Genomic DNA, 22914 nt, shown 5'->3' with positions numbered 1-22914 from the left:
AACAACAACAGCTGTATGCCATTATTTTAAGTTCCCTATTTCCCGACCATCTTGCAACTCCCACCTCATTACCAGTATTTGAGAAAGTATTTAGCACACTAGTGTGCAAAGTGTGACCAGATGTCATTTTAGTGTTGTACAACGTCAGCAATCAATTTTGATTTGATTCCCAATTTTCAAACAATTCTCAATTTTCAATTTGATTTGCTTCACAATCATACGAAATGAAGACCCCGGTTAAGAAATCCGCACGTGGTGGAAGCGAAATGTCTCTGCGCCTACGTGGACACTCGAAGGAATCAAAGACAGTGGCAGCCGCCTCTCAATTGCAAGAGGATGACGATATTGAATCGGATTTGCCCATACGCGGACGCCCTTCAAAAAAGTTGTTACTCCAACAACAGCAGCAGCAACGTGCCCAAAACTATCAGGTGAAACTACAGCCAGAATTAAAGACTGTCCAGGCAGCCGCTGGTGCTGTGGGCAGAAGCAGCGCTGCAGCTGACACACCGCCCGCTGCCTCCTCCTCCACCTCTTCTGGGGCGACCAACTCCACAAAAACCAAGCGCTCCAATGCCAAGAAAGTAGTCACCACTGGTGCCGCCGCCGCTGCCAAGTTGCAAAGTGAATCCTATGTGATGCGCCTCTTCGAACGTAGCCTGGATCTGTCCAAGTATAATGAGAAAACTCCCCTCTATCCCATCTGTCGTGCTTGGATGGCCAATCAGCCGCGTAATCCCTTCGTCGCATTGTACAACACTGAGGGCTCGGAGCCAGTGGTCAAGCGTGACGACAATGCCGAAGAGGTTCTGGCCAAATTGCAAAGCGGTGAAATGAAGGTATTGACCGATATGCCACTGGCCCGTTCCACCGAAATGAGCATTATACCACCACGTCTGGAGCACAAGAACGAACCAAAGTTGCAGGAAGGCTCCTCGCGCGAACTGTTGCTGGCGGCCAACAAAAAACGTTGGAAGAAGGTTCGCAATCATTGGCTGAGACATGCCCAAAAATATGATCATGAACGCTACGAAGTAATCGATCAGATTGTCAATTTATTATGCAAGAAGGAGAAAGCACCAGAATACCCCTAATCACTTGACACATAAGATTAAATTTAAACTATAATATTAACATTATGCTTTGTCTTAACTCCATACTAATTGTAATCTAAGAGACTTTGGTCTTAAATATAAAAAGATTAGAGAAATGTATAGTGAATCATTCAGTAACATAATTGAAAATTTATATTGTGCTTTCAGTTCAATATTAAAAATTGTGAAAAATTATTTAAAATTTTGAATATAATTCCAGGAAAATTTTATAAAAATATGGAATTTTGATATGTCCAGTGGAGAAATTATTTAGTAGACATTAATCCAAGGAGGAAGGATTTCTCAACCGTAACAAATTTATATTCATGTTTATGGAGGACTACTTTAGTTGATATCGATTCAAGGAGAAAGGATTTTCGAACTGTAAGAAATTTATATTTATGTCTAAAAATGGTTTCTTATCTGTCTGTGTCTTTATATTGAGTTTATGGGCTGTGGCATGATGCTCTAAAGAAAAATTACTTAAGTTTAGGGGAAATGCTTTTATTTTGAATTCCTTGGACTCTTCTATAAGATGAATAAGTTGATATGTATCGTCCTACTGGTTATTGGGAGTCTCCTTTAGGGGATATCAATCCAAGGACAAGGAAATTTCCAATTATTTTCAGACATTTATGTTACTTATGGGTCGATACCAATTTCATTTACACTTAGGTTTATCCATATAATGAAGATAAAAACGGATTCTGCTTTTATTTTTACTACAAATTTTAAAATATTTTCATTTTTAAAATCTATAAGATTATGTTTGATTACTTATAAAGAAGCTTAGAGCAGAGGTCACTATATTGATTCCCTAGGACTCTATGATCTTCTACAAGGTCAAATCTTATAACAAATATTGGAATAAAACAAAATCCTATTAGGCCGTTCATAGTGTGATGATGCTTTATAGGACCTCCTGAATCCTTACCTGAAGGTCCTTCTTTTGTTTTCTCTACTTTAATATATTTTACGATCACAAATCAAATGAATATATTCAACAGCTTTAGCAGATCGTTTAGTTTTTATATTGTTGGACTAAAAAATGTTAGAGATGTATTTACCTTTGTCTTTCTTTGTATTTGTGAATGGAAACATTAATGAAAACCGGTAAAAATCCGAACTCTTAACATAAATTTTTGGTTATCTGCTTTTTTCAGACTATATTTTCCATTTCTAGGCGATTTCAAAATATTCTCAAATAAGCCTAACTTTGTGAACCTGTAATTGTGCCAATTTTGGAAAAATTTTTTAATTTTATATGCCAGTTTAGGTATCAGAAGTTAAACTTGAAGTTTGTATTAAAACCTCAAAAACTAAAATATTAATTTGTTTCGTGGAAAATCGCGATTTAGTAAAAATTAGGTTTTTTTAAAAGAAAATGTTCAAAATCTCAAATATTCTCAAAAAACTTCAACTGTAATAGTGCCTCCCCTCCTGGGGGCAAGTGCTGATTAGGAATTGATCAATCTTAGCATCATCTCAAATTAAACAAATCCATTGAAATTGGTGGAGACAAAAGCAATATCGTGGATAAAAAATCATTACTAAGAAATGGTTGTCATTACTAAGAAATGGTTGTCATTTTACTATTAAAAAATTTAAAGATATTGACATTTAATTGATACCCATCGACCCTTAAAAATCTTCAAAGACGATTTCAATTCGATTTGAATCAAATGTTTTATTTTTTCTTTAGTAGGCGTTAAGAAGATGCAGTTTTCCATTAATTAAGTCTAATTTCATTTTGAGTAGAATTCAAAAATGCTGTTGGATTGTTCTGGTTTTGGTTTGTTTGTTGTGTTTGATTGGCTGGTGGTCTTGGTCAGGAGATTGGGAGTGCGCCTGTCCGTGTGTTTTTTTCTGTATTGGTGTATATATACAGTGCTCTCTCTTTGCAGCACACACTCAAGCAGGTGGTGCTCCTCCCTTTCCCCACACATGCACACACTCTTTCTTTCTCTCACACTCTATTCGACCTTGAGCAGCTCCACATCGAAAGTTAGGGTGGAGTTGGGTGGAATGACACCTGGATGTCCGCGACTGCCATAGGCATAGTCGGGGGAACAGATCAGCTTGGCACGTTGGCCAACACTCAATTGGGCTACACCTTCATCCCAGCCACGGATCACTTCACCCTTGCCAATGGTGAACTTGAATGGCTTGTTGCGATCCCGAGAAGAATCAAACTATAAAACGAGAAATTCTTGTTAATTCAACTGAGGGCGGGGGACAGAGAGAGAGGAAGGAGGCATGTCTCACCTTGGTACCATCGTCCAAAGTTCCGGTATAGTGAACCGATACCTTTTGGCCATTCTTGGGATAGGTGCTGCCTGTGAGAGAGAAAAAAAATGGTTGTGTGTGAGTGAGATAGCTATAGGAATGCAAGTATGAGAAAAATTTCTGCCGCATACACCGCATATTTTCAACAAAAAAAACGAGGTTATAATTGAAATGTTACGCTGAATTCAATTGTTATTTAAATAATTTAAACACTTGCTTACCATCACCGGGAGAAATTGGAACTACTTGTACGCCCATTATTAATTCAAATAAATTCTTTTTTTTCGCAGAGAAAAAAATGTAGCACGTTTCGTGTCGTGGGTTTGTTATAGAGCTGGAAAAAACATCGGTGGTACTATCGATACATCGATGGTTTAGTATTTGGCCAGCACTATTGGTAAATCGATATACATGCAGCTTCATTTTGGTATCGAGTATTTAATCGATTAGGAAAAATTTTAAATGTTTGGTGCTAGAATTTAGTGACAGTAACTAACTAAAAAGGTAAAGTGCTTAAGCCTGTTAAAACAAATGTTTATTAACTATGTAAAAATTGATTTAATTAACATATTTGATCAACTAAAAACATTTTATATACAAATTTAGACACCAGTGTCTAATAAGCGTCTTCAATAAATTTCACTCCTTGGTTAGTTAGCTCAACACTTTGACCATTCAATTCAACTCCACCTTGGGGTAAAATAGAAAATCTCAATTTATGATCTATTCGAAATGGATCGTTGGCTCCATTTTGCATCTGTGAGACAAATTTGTTATCCACTGTCCACATGCCACAGACATTGACCTCTCGGCATATCGCCTCCAATGATTGCACATACTTCACATAATATTTTAATTTGTTAATTTTCGTAGTCCTTTGTTCCATATCCAGCCAAAAGAACTCGGAAAGTGTGTCGATCGCAATTAATTTAATGTTTCGGTTACCAAGTAGCATGTACTTAATTATCTCGAGAGATTCGTCCAATTCTTTGGGGCTGAAGCAGTTTATTAGCTTCACCGAATTTAAACGTTTCTCCAGATTCTCATTGCTGGATGTTGAGGCTTTTTCTGTGATTATTCTGGCAAAATTGTGTATTTGCAACTTGTGGCTGAGATTTAGAAATAGAATTTCCCAATTCAAGTCACAGATGTAATGTGCCATTAATTGTTGAACTAGCAATGTTTTACCACTATTTGAGGGTCCAGAGATCTCTATTAAAGATTTCGGGACAAGTTTATCTACGCCAAAAAGCCGCCTATGCAATTCCATTAAAATTAAAGTAAAAACAAACTAAGCTTAATTTAAATAAACAAATGCGGGAGCCATCAGAGATGACTGATTTGGTTAACTGTTACTTGTCACAGTGACTGCTACTCAAGACATTTCTAATAAATATTTTTTATTCTCTGATTTAACTAAATTAAATCAATTTTTGGGCTTAGATTTTAATTGTTGTTATTCTAAAAAGTTTATGAAATTTAATGTAAAGTTAATAAAGTCTATATTAGAATTAAAAGTCAGGTTTTTTTTTTAGAACAGCAAAATCACAGTTTTGCTCATATCCAATTTTTTTATCGATAAACTCATAAGCTAGGACTGCCAACTTGTATAATTTTTTTAATCTAATAATTATTTAAATAATTCAAAAAATAATGCCAAAAGAAAAAACATTAAAAATTATTTTAATAAATAATTAAAAAATTAATTGAACTGCATCTACTATAAACTAGCCATACGAATAGATAAACAAACGTTTTGAACGCCTTGGCAACCATGGCATGATGGGCATGGAGAATTGTTTCCCTTTTTGCGTATAGTTTGTATGAACTGCAAGATGCAGGATGCACTTGCTCCTGTGCCGGAACCCACCAGCAGCTGTGGCGGCGGTGGTGGTGGTGGTGATGAAGGCGAAGATGCTGGACAATCAGAACAAGTGGAATCCACCAGTAATTGTACCATTTGTAGAGTTGCAAAACTATCTGCCCTGGACATGAGTTCCAACGAGGTAATGCAGCGTCGTCTACGGCGTGACTGGAAGATGGCGGTAAGTCAGAGTGCCCAATTTAACCAACTAGGATATTAAACTCCTTAGCCATTGCAGGCGGATGTCATCCAGTCGACATTGAAAACTATTTGCGTTGAGTGTGTCTGCAAATTGAATATGCATTCGGAGGTCACACGTTCTCTGATGCAGAGAATGCAGCGTCTGCAGCGACAGAAGGACGAAGGCAAAGAAGCGCCCATCGATGAGGGCGGTGGAGATGCCAATGTTAGTACAACAACCATAACTCATACAAGTCCACCGCCCATAGCTGATGCCGAGGTGTCTACCACACTGATCGAAAGTCAGGACACCATGTACACTAGTTCCTCCCTTTCGACTTGCTCGGAATTGGAGGCGTATTCGTCACAACCACCAGAATCCCCGACGGCCACAGAATCGGGTGGTATCCGTAATAATAGTGGACCGCAAGCCTCAAATGGTTGGAAATGGCGAACTCGACTCCTGTGCCAGTATTGTGGAAGAGCTTATTTTCGCAAGGATTACTTTACAATGCACTCACGTCGCTGCTGGCGTCGTAATCCACAGCACACACCTGCAAACAAGCCCAAATGCCGTGTACTCAATGAAGCAGAAGCTAGACAGGAACAGGATGAGCCAGTGCAGCATTTGTGCAACTTGTGCGGAGCGGAGTTTGATGCCAAATATGAATGGGAATTGCATCATACCATTTGCAGTGCCAAACAGGAGGCCCTGGAAGAGGAGACTGGAGACAAAGGGCAAGAGCAAAAAGCAAGAAGATCACGCTCTTTGCGTTCAAGATCAAGGGCATGCTCTGTGGCATGGGAGCAGCAAAAAGAACCTGAAAATAATGATGATGACGATGAGGAAGAGGAGGAAGAGAATGAGGAGTTACTGGAGCATGATGATGATGATGATGACGACGACGAGGAGGAGGATGATGATGATGACGATGATGCTGTTTCAACGGTGGACACCATGTATAGTAGACGCATGAATTTCACAGGTGATTGGGTGGTCAATCATAGCCGTAGCAATAGTAACAGTGCTCTAAACAATCTATGTCGTGTCTACGATGAGATAGAAGAGGGCGAAGAGGAAATGCATATAACCTCTGACAAAGAGTATGGTAAGTTAATGGATTCCTAACCAACTTTGCCGATCTTATCTAACCACAAGTTTACTTTTCCAGATCTCTATTTGCTAGATCTCCTCAAAAAGCAGGTGAAAAGGAAGTCTTTCACTTGCTTTGTTCCTTCTTGTGGCTATAAAACGACCACATTGGAAACTCTCATGTACCATGATTATATGAATCATTGGAAAATGAGTTGGTTCTATTGCCAGAAATGTGGAGATGTCTTTACCAGCAAGTAAGCAAAAAATTCTTAATGTTTCAACCATTTCTTTATTTCAAATGTTCATGTCCAATTTCGCAGGGTATTTCTTGACTATCATCTGCATAGACAGAATCGTGGATATTACATTTGCCACAAGTGCCAGGATGAGTTTGTGTATCAGCATCAACTCGATCATCATCTTTTGCTGCATAGCAAGGGCATTAATTATTATTGCAATTATTGTCGCCTCGAGTTCTTGAGTGAGACAAAACTTTTGGCCCATTGTCGGGATTGTGGTCACAGTCCAAACGAAGAACCGCCCCTCATTCACATTGATCGTACACTCTCGTTTGCCAATAACAATACGGAAGCGTCCAAGCCAGAGCGTCCCCAATTGGTGGCCTATGCCGAGAGGGAATTGATTTTGCCGCATGTCAAAATGCCAACCACAAGGCCCATGCATTTGGCAAATCATAAACCATTTCGTTTTGCCATCGGTATTGTCAATTTCGATAATCGAAATCCGCCCAACTGTGTTGGTTGCCAGTAGGAAAAGAGAATATACGTATTCTCTTGGCCATCAGTCTAACCATTTTATCGAATCATTTTATTTCGATTTAATTCATATCATGTTTGCAATATTAACAATTAGATGTATTCAATATTGTTTCAACAAATGTATTTTTAAAATGTGTTCGTTTTGGTCTCCCAACTTTTGACAGCCCAATTCAAGTTCCAGTCATAGCCATAATTTAGATAAATGAGAATTATGTATTTTTTTTTCCTAAATAAAGACTTATCATGAAGTAAGATAAAATTGTTATAAAGTTTCATTAACTAATATAGAATCTAGAATCTGAAATTTAACTTGTTACTTTAAAATTTGCTTGCAAACTAGAGAATAATGATTTATTTAAGTCATAAGGATATAAATTAATTACTTTTCGAGTGGCTTAATCGTTTCTCAATTTTCCCTTCTCGTTATCTACAACAACGTGTACCACCAATTGGCAAAAACTATAAGAATATTTAATAATCCGTTTCCTTCTTTTCGTTTGATTCAAAATAATGTGATATACTCGTTGAGGAGGGTACTTGCTACTCGCTAAATAAGGATATAAGATAATGCCATTACTCTTCTTTCAAACTAAAGTAATTCGACAAGGTGCGTTCTCGTTACACTCTATTCCCTTTTCGTTATTTACATGTTCTCATATATTGACTTTTAGAAGTTTTAGATCGTTCTTCTCGACAACTCGTGAGTATTGATTTTTTTAACAATCAAGATGTTTAATAAGTATTTTTCAATGAGTTTTTTCGTTACTCGTTTCTTACAACAACGTGTATCACGAATTTGCATGAAATTTATAACTTATTTGTTATTATTCACTTAGCCAGTCATGAGTAATGATTTTTTTTAAACAAAATAAATTTGAATACCTCTTTGATCTGCGTACTCGTTACTTTCTATGTACTTTTACTTCGAATCTACTTGAAACAAAGCCTATTACGAATTTGTATCATATTTATGTCACCTTCATACCATAAGGACTTATTATATTGACTTGTTAATTTGTTAATAGTTATAGTTAGTTATTAATAACGATTTTTTTAAACCAAATTTTGATTTTATTTATGGTTTCTAACTCTCATAAGCACGTATTACATTGAAAAATCTCAAAGACTCCTTGATCTCAGACTAGTTATATTTGTACTCGATAATAATGATATATAAGGATTCAACAAGACCGAATTCGCATTCTGTTTATGTTTTCTACTTTCTATAAGAATGTATTATATTGACGAATCTTAAAGACTCGTTGTTTTTAGACACTTTATATCTAACAATGTTTCTTCAAAGCCAAATGATGATAAGTTCTTTACTTCATACAAGGATGTAATATGATAACAATTCTTCCAGCCTCGTTATATTCATACTCGCTAATTTCTTGCTCGTTATTAACAACATGGTTGTTATGCATTTGAGTTTGTTTAATAAAGCAATTGTGGTTAATAATTAAAATAATTGGCTTTATCAACCTTCAAGTATGTCTTTTATTCGTATAATAAGTGCACATTTGGTACTTTCATACTCGTTACTTTTACTCATATCATTCTGGGCTTGGTCGGTTTTCTACTCTTCCATTGCTTTTATCATCAGTAATTACCATAGAGTGAATATAACTGGATACAAAATTAGTACACGTTGCAATTTTCTTGATTCATTCAATACTACTCGCTGTTGACAAGGGCAAGTGTTGAATGGTATCGTTGCACCTTAGTCACAAAAACCGTGGGTAAACAATTTTCCATGAGTTAGGCAACTTAAGCGTTTCATGTAATACTACTCGCTATTAAAAATCGCAGCTTGTGAAAAACTTTCACTCGCTTAGGGTATTAACACTCGCTGTTGCAGCTTGTAAGTCCTGCATTTACTCGCTTCAGTGTGATTGGCATGGTGCCTGGTTCGAGATTTTTGTTAATTGCTGTATTTTACTCGTTACTTAAGTGACTTTCTCATCTGAAATGACTTAAGTGAAAAACTCCTTGTTATAAGTGATTGAGTAAGTGATTTAATTTCATATATTTTGTTTTATTATTCTTCAGTCATTTTATTTTCGCATTCGTTTCAAAAAAGAATAAATCCATACGCGTGTGTATGTAATATGTCTTAACAGTTTAATGATAAATTGCAATTACATTATAATTTGCATTTGCTTAACACTAACTTTAATGCATGTTGTACCTATGTATGTATGTGTATAATGTATAAGTGTATATAATATATATATATATATATAGTTTAATGATTTTATGTACAGAAGATTAACTCATATAACAAATTATGTGTTTTACATTTTGTGTGTTTTTGTCTAAAATTTAAGAGCCTATTGCATTGCCCCCAGCGCATGTTGGTTGTTGTTTTTTTTTTCATTTTTGTTTTGTTTGTTTAGATTAAATGCACTTAAAACTAATTAATTTGCGATTGCCTTAGGTCTAATTAAGCTTAGTTGTGGTTTTGTGTGTGTCTGTGTGGGTGTGTTTTTTGCCATATATTTGTACGCTTTTTTTTACTCGTTACTCGTTACATTTGATTTGCATGCAGCGGGTCTAATTGCTGCGTTTTTTTTTTTTTTTTGTTTAATTTGAGTCGGTGTCAGTCTTATAAAATTCAACCCAGGACAATTTATAAACTAGAACATTATTTGAGGTAGATTTCTGTATAAACTATATACTATATAGTAGAGGTATGTTTTTTTGTTTTATGAAGGAAAAACTCATAATCTAAGGCTAAAAACATAATTTTTAAAAACAAATCACTGGCAATTTAACAAAGTTGTACCACAAAAAAAAATAATAATATTTGCTAACTGATTCGGTTTTTTTTTTTATTTTTTAACTTATTTTGTGAGCCTCTCTCGCTGCTCGCTGCCTGCCTCTCTGGTGCCACGCCCATTATTTTCAGTCTTATGCAAGTTGAAAAATTATTTGTTTTTATATGATTTCCTTTTTCTTTTTGTTTGTGTTTCTTTTTTGATTAGTTTGGACTGCTGAGCGCTTAGGACTTAATTTTAACTAATTACTTAAGATGGCCTACAAGTGTCTAAATAGTTAGTGTATGTAACTAGTAGTTGTGGGTGTTTTTGTGTGTGTGTGTGTGTCTAAAACCTAAGGACAAAACCCTAAACTATAAATCCTAAATTAAGTTTCTGTTTCTAGGCACAAAGTGATGAACAATTTTTTAATTATTAATTGTGTTTTGTTTTTTGTTTTTTGATTTGAAAAATGAAATATTTTTTTATGATATATTTTTGTAACGTGCTTGGTGCTACTCAAGTGCTGCCCGCCAAACTAAACTGGGATTGGGTACTTATCATTTTTTGTTTTAAATTTGTTTTTGTTTAATTGTTAAAGCTTCACTACCGCTGAATCATCCTAAGGACCTGCTGATCAGGTCAATCAGGATGAGAGAACACACGTTTTACGCCGTATCGAACGAAAGAAATAACTATTTAAATATATATAATTATATGTATATGAATAGTAGGTATATAAAGAGAGAGAGAGAGAGAGAGAGGATGGGGTGGGGTGGGGTGGGATGGTGTTGACCTAGCATATGGAATCGTAGCTATCATTTGCATACTGCCAGGCCATGGTGAGCATCAATCAGTCTGTGCGTGTTTGCATCTCATCGTTGCCCAAGAGCTCTCGCTTAAGGCCCAAACCGAGAGGCAATGGCGGTGGCGGCGGCGGTGGCGATGATTGTGCCGAATTGGGATAATCCTCGTGCTCTTTGCCATTGGTTGAGGTGGAATTCGATGAGTGATGCATTATGACACTGGCTCCCTCCAGGGGCGATGATGCCCTTGGCGGCGGTGGGGAATATGGTGACTCGGGTCGTTCTTTGCGTGCCAATGATAGATCTTCAACATGATCATGATCCTGATCCTCTTCATCATCGGCATCAATATCTTCACGCTCATCCTGCTCCCGTTCACGTTTGATTAGACGCTCGTGCATTTGTTTGGCCTCGTGCATTTCCAGATCCTCGGCATAATGCTGTGGACTGGGGCTGGGACTACGTGATCTTGCGGATCCATGTGGATGACCATTTGAACCCGAACCCGGGGGACTGGTGGACATACGATTGGCTGCTGCATGAGCAGCTGCCGCCAAGGCCATGGCATGGAGAGCTTCACGTCCGGCCATGTCACCGCCACGATTCTCCAGGGCCTGCTGGAGGAATGCATGATCCAGGAGGGCAGCTGCCGAATGGGATATGGTTGGTGGCATGCCATGATGAGGATGATGTGAACCATGATCCTTGACCTGCTCACTGCGTTCCAGGAGCTCGGACTGACCATAATTGTGGGCTGCAGCAGCTGCTGCCGCAGCGGAATAGGGGAAGGCAGCCGAAGATTCCACTCCAGGTGGACTACGCTTGGGAGTGCGATGTGTTCCCCGGCCTGTGGTGATATTCAGCTTGCGCACCTTATCATAGAGTGTTCGACTGGGCAGTCCATATTTACGACTCGCCTGCAGAGCGCTCATGCCCTCACGTACGGCTTGAATGGCGCACATCATGTCGGCCCGGGTATATTGCTTGTAGCGTTTCCATTCCGGTTTCTTGCCACCAGGACCTCCCGTCTCCTCGTCGAATGAGCGATCTGTGTGTGGAGACAGGGGTTCCTTATCACCGCCATAGTCGGAGCCATTGAAACTGTGGCTACCAGTGCCTCCACCGCCGCCACCAAGGTTTCCGCCACCGCCACCACTCTGATGGGGTGTCGACTTCTCTGCCAATGAGGATGATGAGGAACTCTTCAGGAGCAAAGGATTCGGTGGCTGTTGTTGTTGTGAGGAATCCGCTGGATTAGCCTGGGCCAAAACGTTACGCAAAATGGGTGTATCTCGTGTACTATTGAGCAACATACTGGATATGGCCGAGAGCTTCTTACGCTTGAGAGGATTCATATCGGCAGCAGACTCATAGACGGAATTCAACATGGCAGCAGCGGCAGCTGATGGAGACAGTGGCCATTGGCCAGCCTCACCGGCTGCAGCATGTGGCGTGGCATGTGTGGGAGTCAATGGAGTCTCGCCGGCTGGAATATGTGAGGGATGACTTGCTCCTGATGGACCATAATTCGAATACGGTGGCTGCTGATAGGCACCAAATGCTGGCGGTGGGGGCGAGCAGCTGCTCGAAATGGCGGCACTGGGTGAGATATGTGTGGACGTTGAGATCACCGAGGAGGAGGACGATTGCTGCTGATGTTGCGATTGCTGTTGCTGCTGCTGCTGCTGCTGATGTGAATGATGATGATGATGGCCATAAGAATCGCCATTCTGTGGCTTACCACCCGAACCTCCAGAACTCGAAGTTGGAGCTATGCTATTGCCATGACCATAGGGGACACGGTCATCCGCCGATGTGGCTGCACTTGTTGGCTTATTATTATTGAATTTCATCAAGTTATCATAGAGACCCTTCACCTGCAGCTCCTTGGCTGTACGTAATATTTCGGGCTCCTGACTCTTGGTAACTGTCGTCTCACCCGTATACATATATTGCAAAAGGGCAGCAATCTCGAAACCCTTGACACCTGGCAATATAATGCTACAATGATCTTGTGGAACATCTTGTAGTATATGTTGAAAATATGGCGAATTGGCGGCCAATACGACACGATGGGCCTTGAATTGTTCATCGTCCACCACCAAAGTGCAGTCCACATAGCTGCCCACCTCGTGCAGGGCATGAAGGATTTGTACCAAATTCGTTTGATGATTATTCCAGCGAAGGCAATAGGTCTGGCCACCCTCACTGCTGGCTGCTACGGGAGTGGCACCACCGCCTCCGCCGCCACCCATTTCGTTGCGACTCGACGACGACGAAGACTCTCGTTGCGAATGATGATGATGCGGATGATGACTCTGATGATGATGATGTGGATGATGACGCTGCTGCTGGTGGCCGCGTTGTATATGTGAATGATCGGAGGACTCCTCGTCCGGAGCTGTATCGCTGCTGCTGTGATAGACGCTATTCAAACTTGTGAACGCGGCACTCAGCAGCGTTGGCGAGTAGGAGGATAGATGTTTCCTGACCTTGAGCGCCAGTTTAAGGCTTACACTTCAACGGGTTTCGACCTGTAATTAAACCAGAAGGACAAACAATTCGAATATAGATATATGTGTTTATATTGAAACTTATTTTGTTGTGCAAAAAGTTCATAAGAAAAATTCACACACAATATGTCAGACAAAAAAAAACATTTCGCATAGGTTGCTAAATTTCTAATTTGGTTTTTAAGAAGGTTTTTGAAAGAGAGATCTTTTGCCTTTTGGTTTTAATTCCTGTTCACACAGGTGTGCAAAAATCTCGTATATAGAGATGAGAGCAGAGCCAAAAGAAAAAAAAAAAAGACGGAGGAGAATGAGGATGAGGAAATGGGAGGGTCACCTTTCCACCCACTCAAAACTCAGCCCAGGCAAACAGAGATGGGAAGGGAGAGAGAGAGACCATTTCCACCATTTGCAAAAGTTGCTGTGCGGAAAATCTTGGTTCTAAAAATTGTAGCGACCCCCCCCCACACTCCACCACACGCCTCTCCATACGCCGCCCCCGCCCCGCTCCTGTACAATGTGAAGTTTTATGCGCCATAAAAAGTGAAAGCGCGTGGATGTTTGGCAGGGGTAAAGCCGAAAACAGGAGCGGAGTGGTAGCAGCAGAAAAATAAGAAGGTGGAGGAGGTTAACATGGCGTAGGTGGAGGGAGTGAAATGAAGGAATATGTACGTGTATAAAAAATGGGGAAAAATATGCAAACATCCCTTGAAAAGAAGACGTGTGCGCGTATTTTTCCGGCTGCTTTTTCGCGCGCTTTACTTTTTATATATATCTCATTTTTTTTTTTGTCGTTTTTTGCTTCGCCTGGAAAATGGAAGGGAAGTAAACGACGAAAAAAAAACTTGCAATAATTTCATTCATTTTCTGGCTTGTTTTTCCTGTTTTTTTTTTCTTCATGGGCATTTTCTTGGCATGGGTATTGAGGGTGGTTCGAAGTGGTTGTTGTTAGTCGAATTTCAAATGAAATACTTGTAATAAATTTTTTTCTTTCCTTTTTTATTTTTGTCGTGGACCTCAAGTGGACACACTAGACAGGAGTCGTAATGATAGGCGTCCCATATGCCTTTTTTTCTTCTTCTTCTTTTGGGCAGCATATGTTGGACACATGCAACTGGCATGTGTGTGATGGGCGTATGTGGATGAGAAGTTTTTTCTTCTTTGAAGGGTTTCGATTACCAACAGGTAGGCAATAGGACGCAGTAACTGCGGCTCGTAGGAGGATCCAAAAATTGCCAAAAAAAAAACATAAAAGATAATGGCAATCGAACAACAACAACAACAACTGAAGGGAAATGTCAAATATACAGACAAACGAGCGGACAATAGAAAGTGGAAAACAAACGATCGATTATTGTTAGAGTAGAGTGCGGAAAATGCGCAAGAGATATATCCCTATAGGCCCATTGTCCCATTGTCTGAGCGATGAGGATAAAGAAGATGACGACGACGACGACGATGATGAAGACGATGATGATAAAGGAAAACCTGCTGCGAAGGCGCTCCCTCTTTTTGCGCAACAAATTCGTGATGATCCCTATATAGAGTAGGCAGGTAGATCTTGTGAGTATAAAGGAATGAGAGAATGGGAATTGAAATTGAAATTGGTTTTTGGGTACAAGTTAAACGCATTATAGGGCCATAAGCAATATTGCTTTAACGCCTCACCAAGAGCTCTGTTTCTCTCTCGCTCTTTCTGTCTTGCACTCTTATACAGACAAACAAATATCAAGCATACGCCACGATCGCCAAAAGCTTGCCAAAAGCTTTCATATGGCTCGATCGTTTGTTTTTGTTTTTTTTGTAGCAGTTGGGTTGGGGGCCCTTTATTTTTGCCCACCATTTTGTTCAAAAGTTTTTTAATTAAACAATTTAAGCAACAACAACGACAATAAACGTCATTGAAACACAAAATGCACTTGGAAACCGGTTTTAGGATTTTCCAGTTTCAAAATTATTATTGTTTTTTTTTGTTTGTTGTATTAAATGAAGGGCAAAAGTGTGACCAAAAATAAAAAAGCTATTAAATAAATTAAAATAAAATTGTGAAAAAAAAGTTTTAAAGTTTTTTTTTTCTTAATTTGGATTTGCAATTCTTACCACAAAATTATTTAGATGTAAGAAAAACGCTTAAAAAAAGCGATTTTCTTAATGTTGAAGAAAATTTTTGTAAAGTTTTTTTTTAGTTAAAACAAATTTTTTGTTTTTGTTTTTTTTTATGTTTTAAAATGTTTGCTTAAAACTCTCACATTTGTGTATTTTTTTTTTTTAATTTTTTTATGCTTGCATTTAATTAAGTTTCGTACTTGTTGTTGTTGTTTTTATTTTGCACACTCTTCTCTTACACACACTAGCACACACACACATACGCAAATACACGCGGAATTTCTTGGTTGTTGTTGTTGTTGTCAAGCGACACGTATTTTCGAAAATATAATATAATATTTTCTTTTAATAATTTTAAGTTGAATTTTGTGTGTTTTTTTTTTATTTGTAGCGTTTTTATTTTTTGCGTGGCACGTTGTTGCAGATTCGAGCGCTCAAACTTGAATAAAATTTCAACAGCGCTCTTATGCAGCAAGTCAAAATTTCCCGAAATGCGAGCAAGAAAGGGATAGAAAACAACACACACACTGACACTGACACTCGCACACGCACAGCAATCGAAAAGAAAACAAGAAATGAGGGGAAGTGTACGAAAAGGAAACGAATTAGAAGGAAAAACTGTGCTACAAAAATCACATGCTATCTCTGTTCCACCAGGCTAGGTCTCTCACTCTGGCCAAGTTGCAGTTATACGCTACCACCAAAGAGTGTCTTTCTCTCTCTCGGTGTGTGTGTGCGTACTTGTGCGTGCGTGCTTGGTGTTGTTGTTGTTTTTTCGTTTTTGCGTTGTTGCACTCTTTTGGCTTGCATTCGCTGCTATTGGCACCCAGAGCATAATGCGTGCACATAAGTGAGAATGAGAGAGAGCACGCTGCGAAGTGGAGGTGGAGGTCGGGCCACGAAGCGACTGCACATGAGTGTGTATGAGTGAGTGCGTGAGAGATGGAAAGAGTAAAGCGAGTTTTTTTTTATACTTTTTGTATTATTTTTTTTTTTTTGGCGACTGCATTTTTTTTTCTGTTGTCCAAACTGGCCTGCAGGTTGAAAACTGGTATTTTTTTTTTGTGTTCAAACCCCTTCCGCGGAGAGGGAGCAAGAGCGAGAGCGTGAGGAAGGTGGATGGAGAGAGAGCAATGTGTTCAGAAACTTCACATTTGAAGTCAACGAGCAAGCAGCAGCGCCATTTTGTAATTATGCAATCTGCTGCTTGCATAGGCTTGCATTTTATATCTGCTTCTTCTTCATCCAATTTTGTTTTTGCTTTAGGTAGAAGGTAAGAGAAAGGATTGATTTGACCTTCTTGCTTGCTGCTTCCTTATGCAAATTACGAAGGTCGTCAGAGGCGGCCTCATTGTCCTTGTCAATGAAATCAATAAAGATTACATTAGAAAAAATTTGCATATTTCTTGTTTAATTTTTTTTTATGCAAATTGGCATAAGCGAAATTGTAACGGTTACAGGAAAAAAAGGAAGGGTTCCGCACTAGAGATAAAAACCGTTAGAGATCAGAGGAAACTCTCGTTAGAGGAATTTAGTTAATTTTCGAAATTACACTTGACTTTCTCTAAAAATTTGTTACTGCGGTTTTTTTTTTGCATTTTGTTGCAGCTGTACTTTAGTTTTTTTTTTGGATGAGTTTAATAATTGTGCATCATTAATTTTGGTTTCCTCCACGCCTCCACTCCAAAATTTTGGCTTGTCCGAATCATTAATCAAAATGTTTTTTTTCTACAATTTTTGTGTTTTTTTCTTGTTGTTGTTGTTGGTAAATTAAGGTCAACCGCATTTTACAGACGCACTGCATTTGAGCAGTGTGTGTGTCTGTGTGTGTGTGTGTCTATGAGTTGATTTTTTTTTTGGCGTTAGTCTTGGTTTTTTTTGTTGTGTTGAGATTGTGAGGCTATCTTAGAAAAACTAGTTCGCAAGTGCATTCACCTCCCCAAGAAGCTGATAAAGCATAACGAACAAAAAAAATGTATATAAAAAAAATAAGAATAACTGAAAATGAAATGAAAACTTGCGCCATATAATCTAAGACAAACCATAAACGCATTTTTATACAAGTCAATTTAATGGTTGAATCAGTGGCGTAACATTTGGAGAACCTTTTAGGGGGGTTAATACACACTTTTTGGCGAAAGTAAATCTAGAATTTCATATAGAAACTAAAACATACTTCTTCATGGTGGAACTTTCGCCAATTATCCCCCCTAAGACTAAGCCACTGGTAAGTTTAGGGCCGGGGCTAAGTCTTAGTGTAATCTTATCAACTGCAACTAAGTTTTTTTTTCCCTTTTAGTGAAAGTCTTTAGTTTTTTCATATGTGCAACAAGTTCTAAGTAAGAGAAGGTGAGCGAGAGAGAGACAGAAAGTGCGATTGAGATGAAAAAGAAATCCCTTTTTAAATGGTTTATCCCATCATTTTGTAGGGTCAGTGTTGACTTTGCTGACTTTTTGACTGAAACAAGATGTTTGGCATAAGATGAAGAAGTTGACTCATTATAGAAGATTAGTCCAACCACACATAATCTGCACATAATCCAACCGCATAATCTCTCTATCTCTCTCTCTCTCTCTTTCGCTCATGCATGCAGTCAATGAATGTTGTCTTAATGAACTGAGATGTGGCAGGTATAGAACCTTGAACCTTGCCAAAAACACAAAGAACCCACATAAATGAGAGGGACAGTGGGAGAGGGAGGAGACGAGATCAACAATAGAATATGATTGTTAAATCGATTGGAATATTTGGCATTGTTTTACTTATCGCTTTGTTTGCAAACTGCACGACAAATGTATTTTTGCTATCAGTTGAAAAGGTCCCCTCCATCCTTCTCCTACTTACAATTTTCCTTATGCTAAACATATGCAAAACATATTTTTTTATGACAATCCTTTTTTACAATCCTGTTTTTGAATTTTTCGCGAAAATGTGCCAAAAACTAAGCAAAAGAAATGGTTTAAGTGGAAAAACTGCAATTTTTATGATTGCCCCTAACCCTTTTGCGTTTCCTTTCCTTGCATTCCCTTTACCATTTTTGGTCATTAACATTGAGTTGGCAATTATTCTTGGAAATTGTCTGTTTGGTTCCCTTTTTTATTAGTTTTTGTGGCTAGGTAAGCTCATCCGAAAGGGGTTAGAACTATCAATAAAACGTTGAGAAATGTTTACGTCTACTCAAGATCCTTAATGCAATTTCTCAGTTGTCGCAAATATTTCCCCTTTTACCCTTTCATTGTCGTTATGTGCTACCTGCCTTGCCTGCCTCTTGCCGTGTCCAGCATCATCATCATCATCATCATCTTGCACCGTGGTGGTCCAGTGGAACTCTTTTTCTTTTTGAAGTTGTTTTTGCCATGCGGCATCGGCGTTGGCGGCACGTGAAAAATACCTTTTCAATTAGCGTCAAGGATTGTTTACTCCTGCCAAACAGAAGCCTTGCAGCCCGAAGAAACAATGGCAACCTGCTGAGTGTCGAAAAAAGGAGCAGCAGGATCAAGGCTCAAGGACTCTTTTAACACTTTAGTGCTAATGTGCGCACGGCAAAGTTCAAAAACAACTAAAAATTGCATAAAGCAAAAAAAAACGAAAAGAAAATATACCCAAAAAAAAAAGATAACAAAAATGAAATTGATTTCATATCTAAAAATAAAAAATAAAATTTTTCAAAGTTGTATCTATCAGATATTTGCCTTTGGCAAACAACAAAAGAGACAACAAAAAAAAACTGGAAAAAAATGCAACAAGAAAATACGAAAATGTTAAACGAATTTGGAGGGGAAAAAGCAAATGAAAAATGTTGAAAAATTTATCGCGCGCGTCATTTGCTCTGCACGACTGCAACTTTGTCTCTCTCTTTCTCTCTCTGTTTCTCTAGGTCTAGTTCCCTTCCTCTCTGTCTAACTGTCGATCACTCTTTCTCGTTCTAACTGCTTGGGAGTATGGAAAGTAGCACGTAGACCCGCGACTTTGTGTGTTGGCGGCGGTTTTTTTTCGGGGGCTCTACGCATTGGGTCATTGCACTTTTGCAACGCACACACACACACTTAGTCGCATGCACACTCACACACACAGATACAAATAGAGATAGGCAAAGGCAAAAGGCAACATTTTTAGGAATTTTGAGAGAAATAGAGAGAATTGTGTAAAAAAAACGCACACGAAAGCAGAAAGAAAAAAATTAGGCGAAAGCAAACATAAATACAGAGCAAAGGGAGCAGAGGAAAAGAGGCAAAAGGCAAATAAAATACAGTAAAACTTCTTTAAAAAACGAAAAACTACAGAAAAATACTTCAGAGAAATGAGATAAAAACGTTCTTGGAGATGTTAATTAATTATTATAATTATCTGCAATGAAAATGTTAAAAAATATTTTATTTCTGGTTAAAATAGTCCTCAAAAAAAATCATTTTTCAATAACAAAAATACATGTACAATGTACATACATACATATGTATTATAAAATAGTTTAAAAAGTTTAACAAAACATCTGAAACAAGTCAAAGATTTTTTTCTTACAAGGAGAACTTCAGGTATGTGAATCACCGATTTGGATAAATTATGGATATGTTGTGGAATATCTCGTCATTTAAAGCTGTCTGGAATATTTCGGAGCACTATTCTACAATATTTATCCAAATCGGTGATACGCATACCTGAAGTTCCCCTTGTTAGATGAAGAAAATGCTATTAAAAAACAACAATTTTCAAAAGATCCTTTCAATCAAAATTTAACCAAAATTATGCAAACCATAATAATAATAACAATATTCAAAAAGTTTTAAAATTTATTATTTAATATAGTAAATTTCATGATTTCGAATAAGACACAGTACTTGAAAATATTTAATTTTTTATTACTAGATCTATTTAATCACAATTTTTCGTTACTTTTCAAAAGTTAAGATTTCCTTTATATTAAGCAGTTAATTAAGTATAGACAGTGCAAGCAGTGCGTTTTTTGTAGACAAAAAAAAGAAAGATTTAATTACTGAATTCTTGTCTTTGTTTGTATAAAATTTGAAAAATATATTTCCAATTTCTATAAACACTTTTCAGAAACAAAAAATTAACCATTTCTGCCTAAAAATATGATGCTATATTTAAAAACATTTTTGATTTTTATCATTGTAAGTAAAATAATAAGGAACTTTTTCAAACCTTTTGTTGAAAAAACTTTGTGTTTTTACCAAATCTAAAACATTTTATAAATATTAATTAAAACTTTATTGAGAAGAACAAATTTAAAATACAATTTTTTTTTAAATAAATTTTTTCAGTTGATATTAGTATGTTACAGATCAAACAAGATCAGGAAAGAAACAATTTACATAAGATTTTTAAGATTTAACATCTTTTCGTTAGTTAAAAAACTTTAAATTTTTTATTTCTTTTATTGATTTTCATTTGCAATGGTTTAATTTAATATAATTTTTGTTTTTTCAACAGTTTCATTTTCACTTTACTGAACATTGAGAAACACTTTAAGGAAGCTTCACTGTTCTGCATGTTACACATGTCAGTCAGTCGAGTGGAGTGGGTAGGAGGGGGAGATAGAGATAGAAGCAGAGCTAAAGATACCGAAACACACACACACACACACAGAGCTAGGGCCACATACAGATAGAAAAACATATGAAAAGATAGGCAAACGATTGCATTCGCGTTGTCTGACATCGAGAGATCGACTTTAACTTCAACTTGGCAACGCCATTTTGTTAATTTCGCTTATACAGATACAACTGCACTTTCTATAAATAGGCAAAACCCCTGCCCCTGCCCCGAACTCCGGTCCCATTACCATTCCCATGGTCATATGCCATTTGTGCCGCCAACACCACTCGAGTGTTGCAGTGTTGCAGTTTGCTGCACATGCTCCGAAAAATGCCCAAAAAAAAAAAAAGTACAGACTATGCGTAGGGCTCTCTATGTATCTTCATGGGGTGTGTTTTCCCTACAACAACAACAACAACTACATACTAATAAATACACACAAAATACATACATAGTTATTTTTAGCAAAACACGATATGTCAGAGGGGCAAGGGGGAAAAATTGTGAACTAACATATTGTGAATTTGACAAAATGACAAATAATTTTATCTTACCTTCCGTTGCTCCTTTTCTTTTCTTTGTTTCCGTTTTCAGTTTTCTAGACAGTTTTATAAACACGTTGTTTCTTTTTCTTTTTATTTGTTGCTTTCCTTTTTGGCAGTGTTTGTTGTTGTTGTTTTCTAGCTTTTAAGCTTTAATTTTTCATCACAATTCATTTTGGATTTGTGCAAATTTTTATGCCACGTTTTCCACATTTTCACAGATATTTTTTTGGTTTTTTATTCTTGATTTTTTGTTGGTTTTTTTTTTGGTTTCTTCAGCGAGATCGACACGAACACTGGGCGGTCATTATGCAAAATGGCAAAAAAAAGATAGAAAACCAAAAAAAAAACAACCACAACCAGAGAACTCAATCCCTGGAGAGCTGGAGAGACGAGATTATATGCTCAAATACATAAGTTTTACATATGTATGAATACATAAAATGTTTGTATGTATTGAGGCTGGTTACAAGTTCTCGTTTACTTGGTTTTTTTTTTGTTGTTGTAAGTTTTGCAACCGCGAACACTGACCTTGGAGAGTCTTCATAGAAATTAAGTAAGGGCCACTACGACGAGTCTTCCCGCTGTTTTTTTTGGTTCTATGCTCAATCGAGGTTGATATGTGTATGTGTCTCTCTATATAGACAGACCTAGAGACAGACAGAGGCGGTGGCTACCCAAAAAGAAATGGCAAAAAAAAGCTCTGACTGTACATAACTAACTATTTATTATGTACACATAATTCCTCTCTATACATAGTTTCTCTTTCTCTTCTGTCACTCTGAAACTGACTCACGAGAATTGAGAATCTGAAAAAAACAACAAAAATCATATATTTCAGGAGGTGGGGGTTGACCAAAAAAGAAAAAAAAAAACTAAAAAAAGCTCCAACCAAATGTATAATCAGCCCTTCAGACACATATTTTCCGTGAAAACAACATTTTGCAAATAACAAAGATCGAAAACAAAAATAACAACCAGTTGTTTATCTCGCTCTCTCCCTCTCTCTCCTTCTCTCTATCTCTCAATATGTAGAACTTTTTTCAGGGTCAATTCTACTTAATTATTACACAATAAATTGTTTACAGCAAAAAAAAAAAAACCTACATAAAAAAATGAGCAATAGCTCTAAGCGAAAACGACAAAAAAAAAGATATTGTAAAAAAGACAAAAACAAAAAATTCCATAAGCCTATTTTGATCAAACACTTATTAAATACCCTGTAAACAAATTAAAAAGACACTTAAATAAAGAAAATTATTCTAAACTTTTATTTTCATCCCTTAAAGAAATAATTGGATAACTGAAAAATCCTTAAGGTTAACTACTTTTCTAGAGTTT

At 37.4% G+C, this 22914-nt stretch overlaps 5 protein-coding genes across 5 annotated transcripts; 2 read left to right on the top strand and 3 right to left on the bottom strand.

Annotated features, from left to right (window-relative positions):
* The first annotated feature begins 146 nt into the window (after positions 1 to 146).
* On the top strand, positions 147 to 1221 carry LOC6638223 (protein lin-37 homolog). The gene has a single exon (XM_002061476.4). The coding sequence runs from the start codon at positions 225 to 227 to the stop codon at positions 1092 to 1094; it is 870 nt and encodes a 289-aa protein (XP_002061512.1). The 5' UTR covers positions 147 to 224; the 3' UTR covers positions 1095 to 1221.
* Positions 1222 to 2761: 1540 nt separating this feature from the next.
* LOC6638224 (peptidyl-prolyl cis-trans isomerase Fkbp12) lies at positions 2762 to 3728 on the bottom strand. The gene is made up of 3 exons (XM_002061477.4): positions 3602 to 3728; positions 3360 to 3430; positions 2762 to 3286 (listed from the first exon to the last, which is right to left on the bottom strand). The coding sequence occupies exons 1-3, from the start codon at positions 3636 to 3638 to the stop codon at positions 3068 to 3070; spliced, it is 327 nt and encodes a 108-aa protein (XP_002061513.1). The 5' UTR covers positions 3639 to 3728; the 3' UTR covers positions 2762 to 3067.
* A 221-nt stretch (positions 3729 to 3949) lies between these two features.
* On the bottom strand, positions 3950 to 4702 carry LOC6638225. Its single transcript, XM_002061478.3, has one exon. The coding sequence runs from the start codon at positions 4648 to 4650 to the stop codon at positions 3997 to 3999; it is 654 nt and encodes a 217-aa protein (XP_002061514.1). The 5' UTR covers positions 4651 to 4702; the 3' UTR covers positions 3950 to 3996.
* A 394-nt stretch (positions 4703 to 5096) lies between these two features.
* LOC6638226 (zinc finger protein 84) lies at positions 5097 to 7558 on the top strand. Its single transcript, XM_002061479.4, has 4 exons — positions 5097 to 5425; positions 5483 to 6533; positions 6597 to 6774; positions 6841 to 7558. The coding sequence occupies exons 1-4, from the start codon at positions 5204 to 5206 to the stop codon at positions 7289 to 7291; spliced, it is 1902 nt and encodes a 633-aa protein (XP_002061515.2). The 5' UTR covers positions 5097 to 5203; the 3' UTR covers positions 7292 to 7558.
* A 3238-nt stretch (positions 7559 to 10796) lies between these two features.
* On the bottom strand, positions 10797 to 15550 carry LOC6638204 (protein bric-a-brac 1). Its single transcript, XM_023176965.2, is given in 2 exon segments — positions 10797 to 13395; positions 15472 to 15550. A coding segment is annotated over 1 exon segment (2265 nt). The 5' UTR covers positions 13117 to 13395; positions 15472 to 15550; the 3' UTR covers positions 10797 to 10851.
* Between the last annotated feature and the right edge of the window lie 7364 nt (positions 15551 to 22914).

Source organism: Drosophila willistoni (assembly GCF_018902025.1).
Source record: "Drosophila willistoni isolate 14030-0811.24 chromosome 2L unlocalized genomic scaffold, UCI_dwil_1.1 Seg139, whole genome shotgun sequence".
Classification (NCBI taxonomy): domain Eukaryota; kingdom Metazoa; phylum Arthropoda; class Insecta; order Diptera; family Drosophilidae; genus Drosophila; species Drosophila willistoni.
The sequence above is the reverse complement of the archived record's forward strand: the minus strand, read 5'-3'. Positions and strand labels throughout refer to the sequence as shown.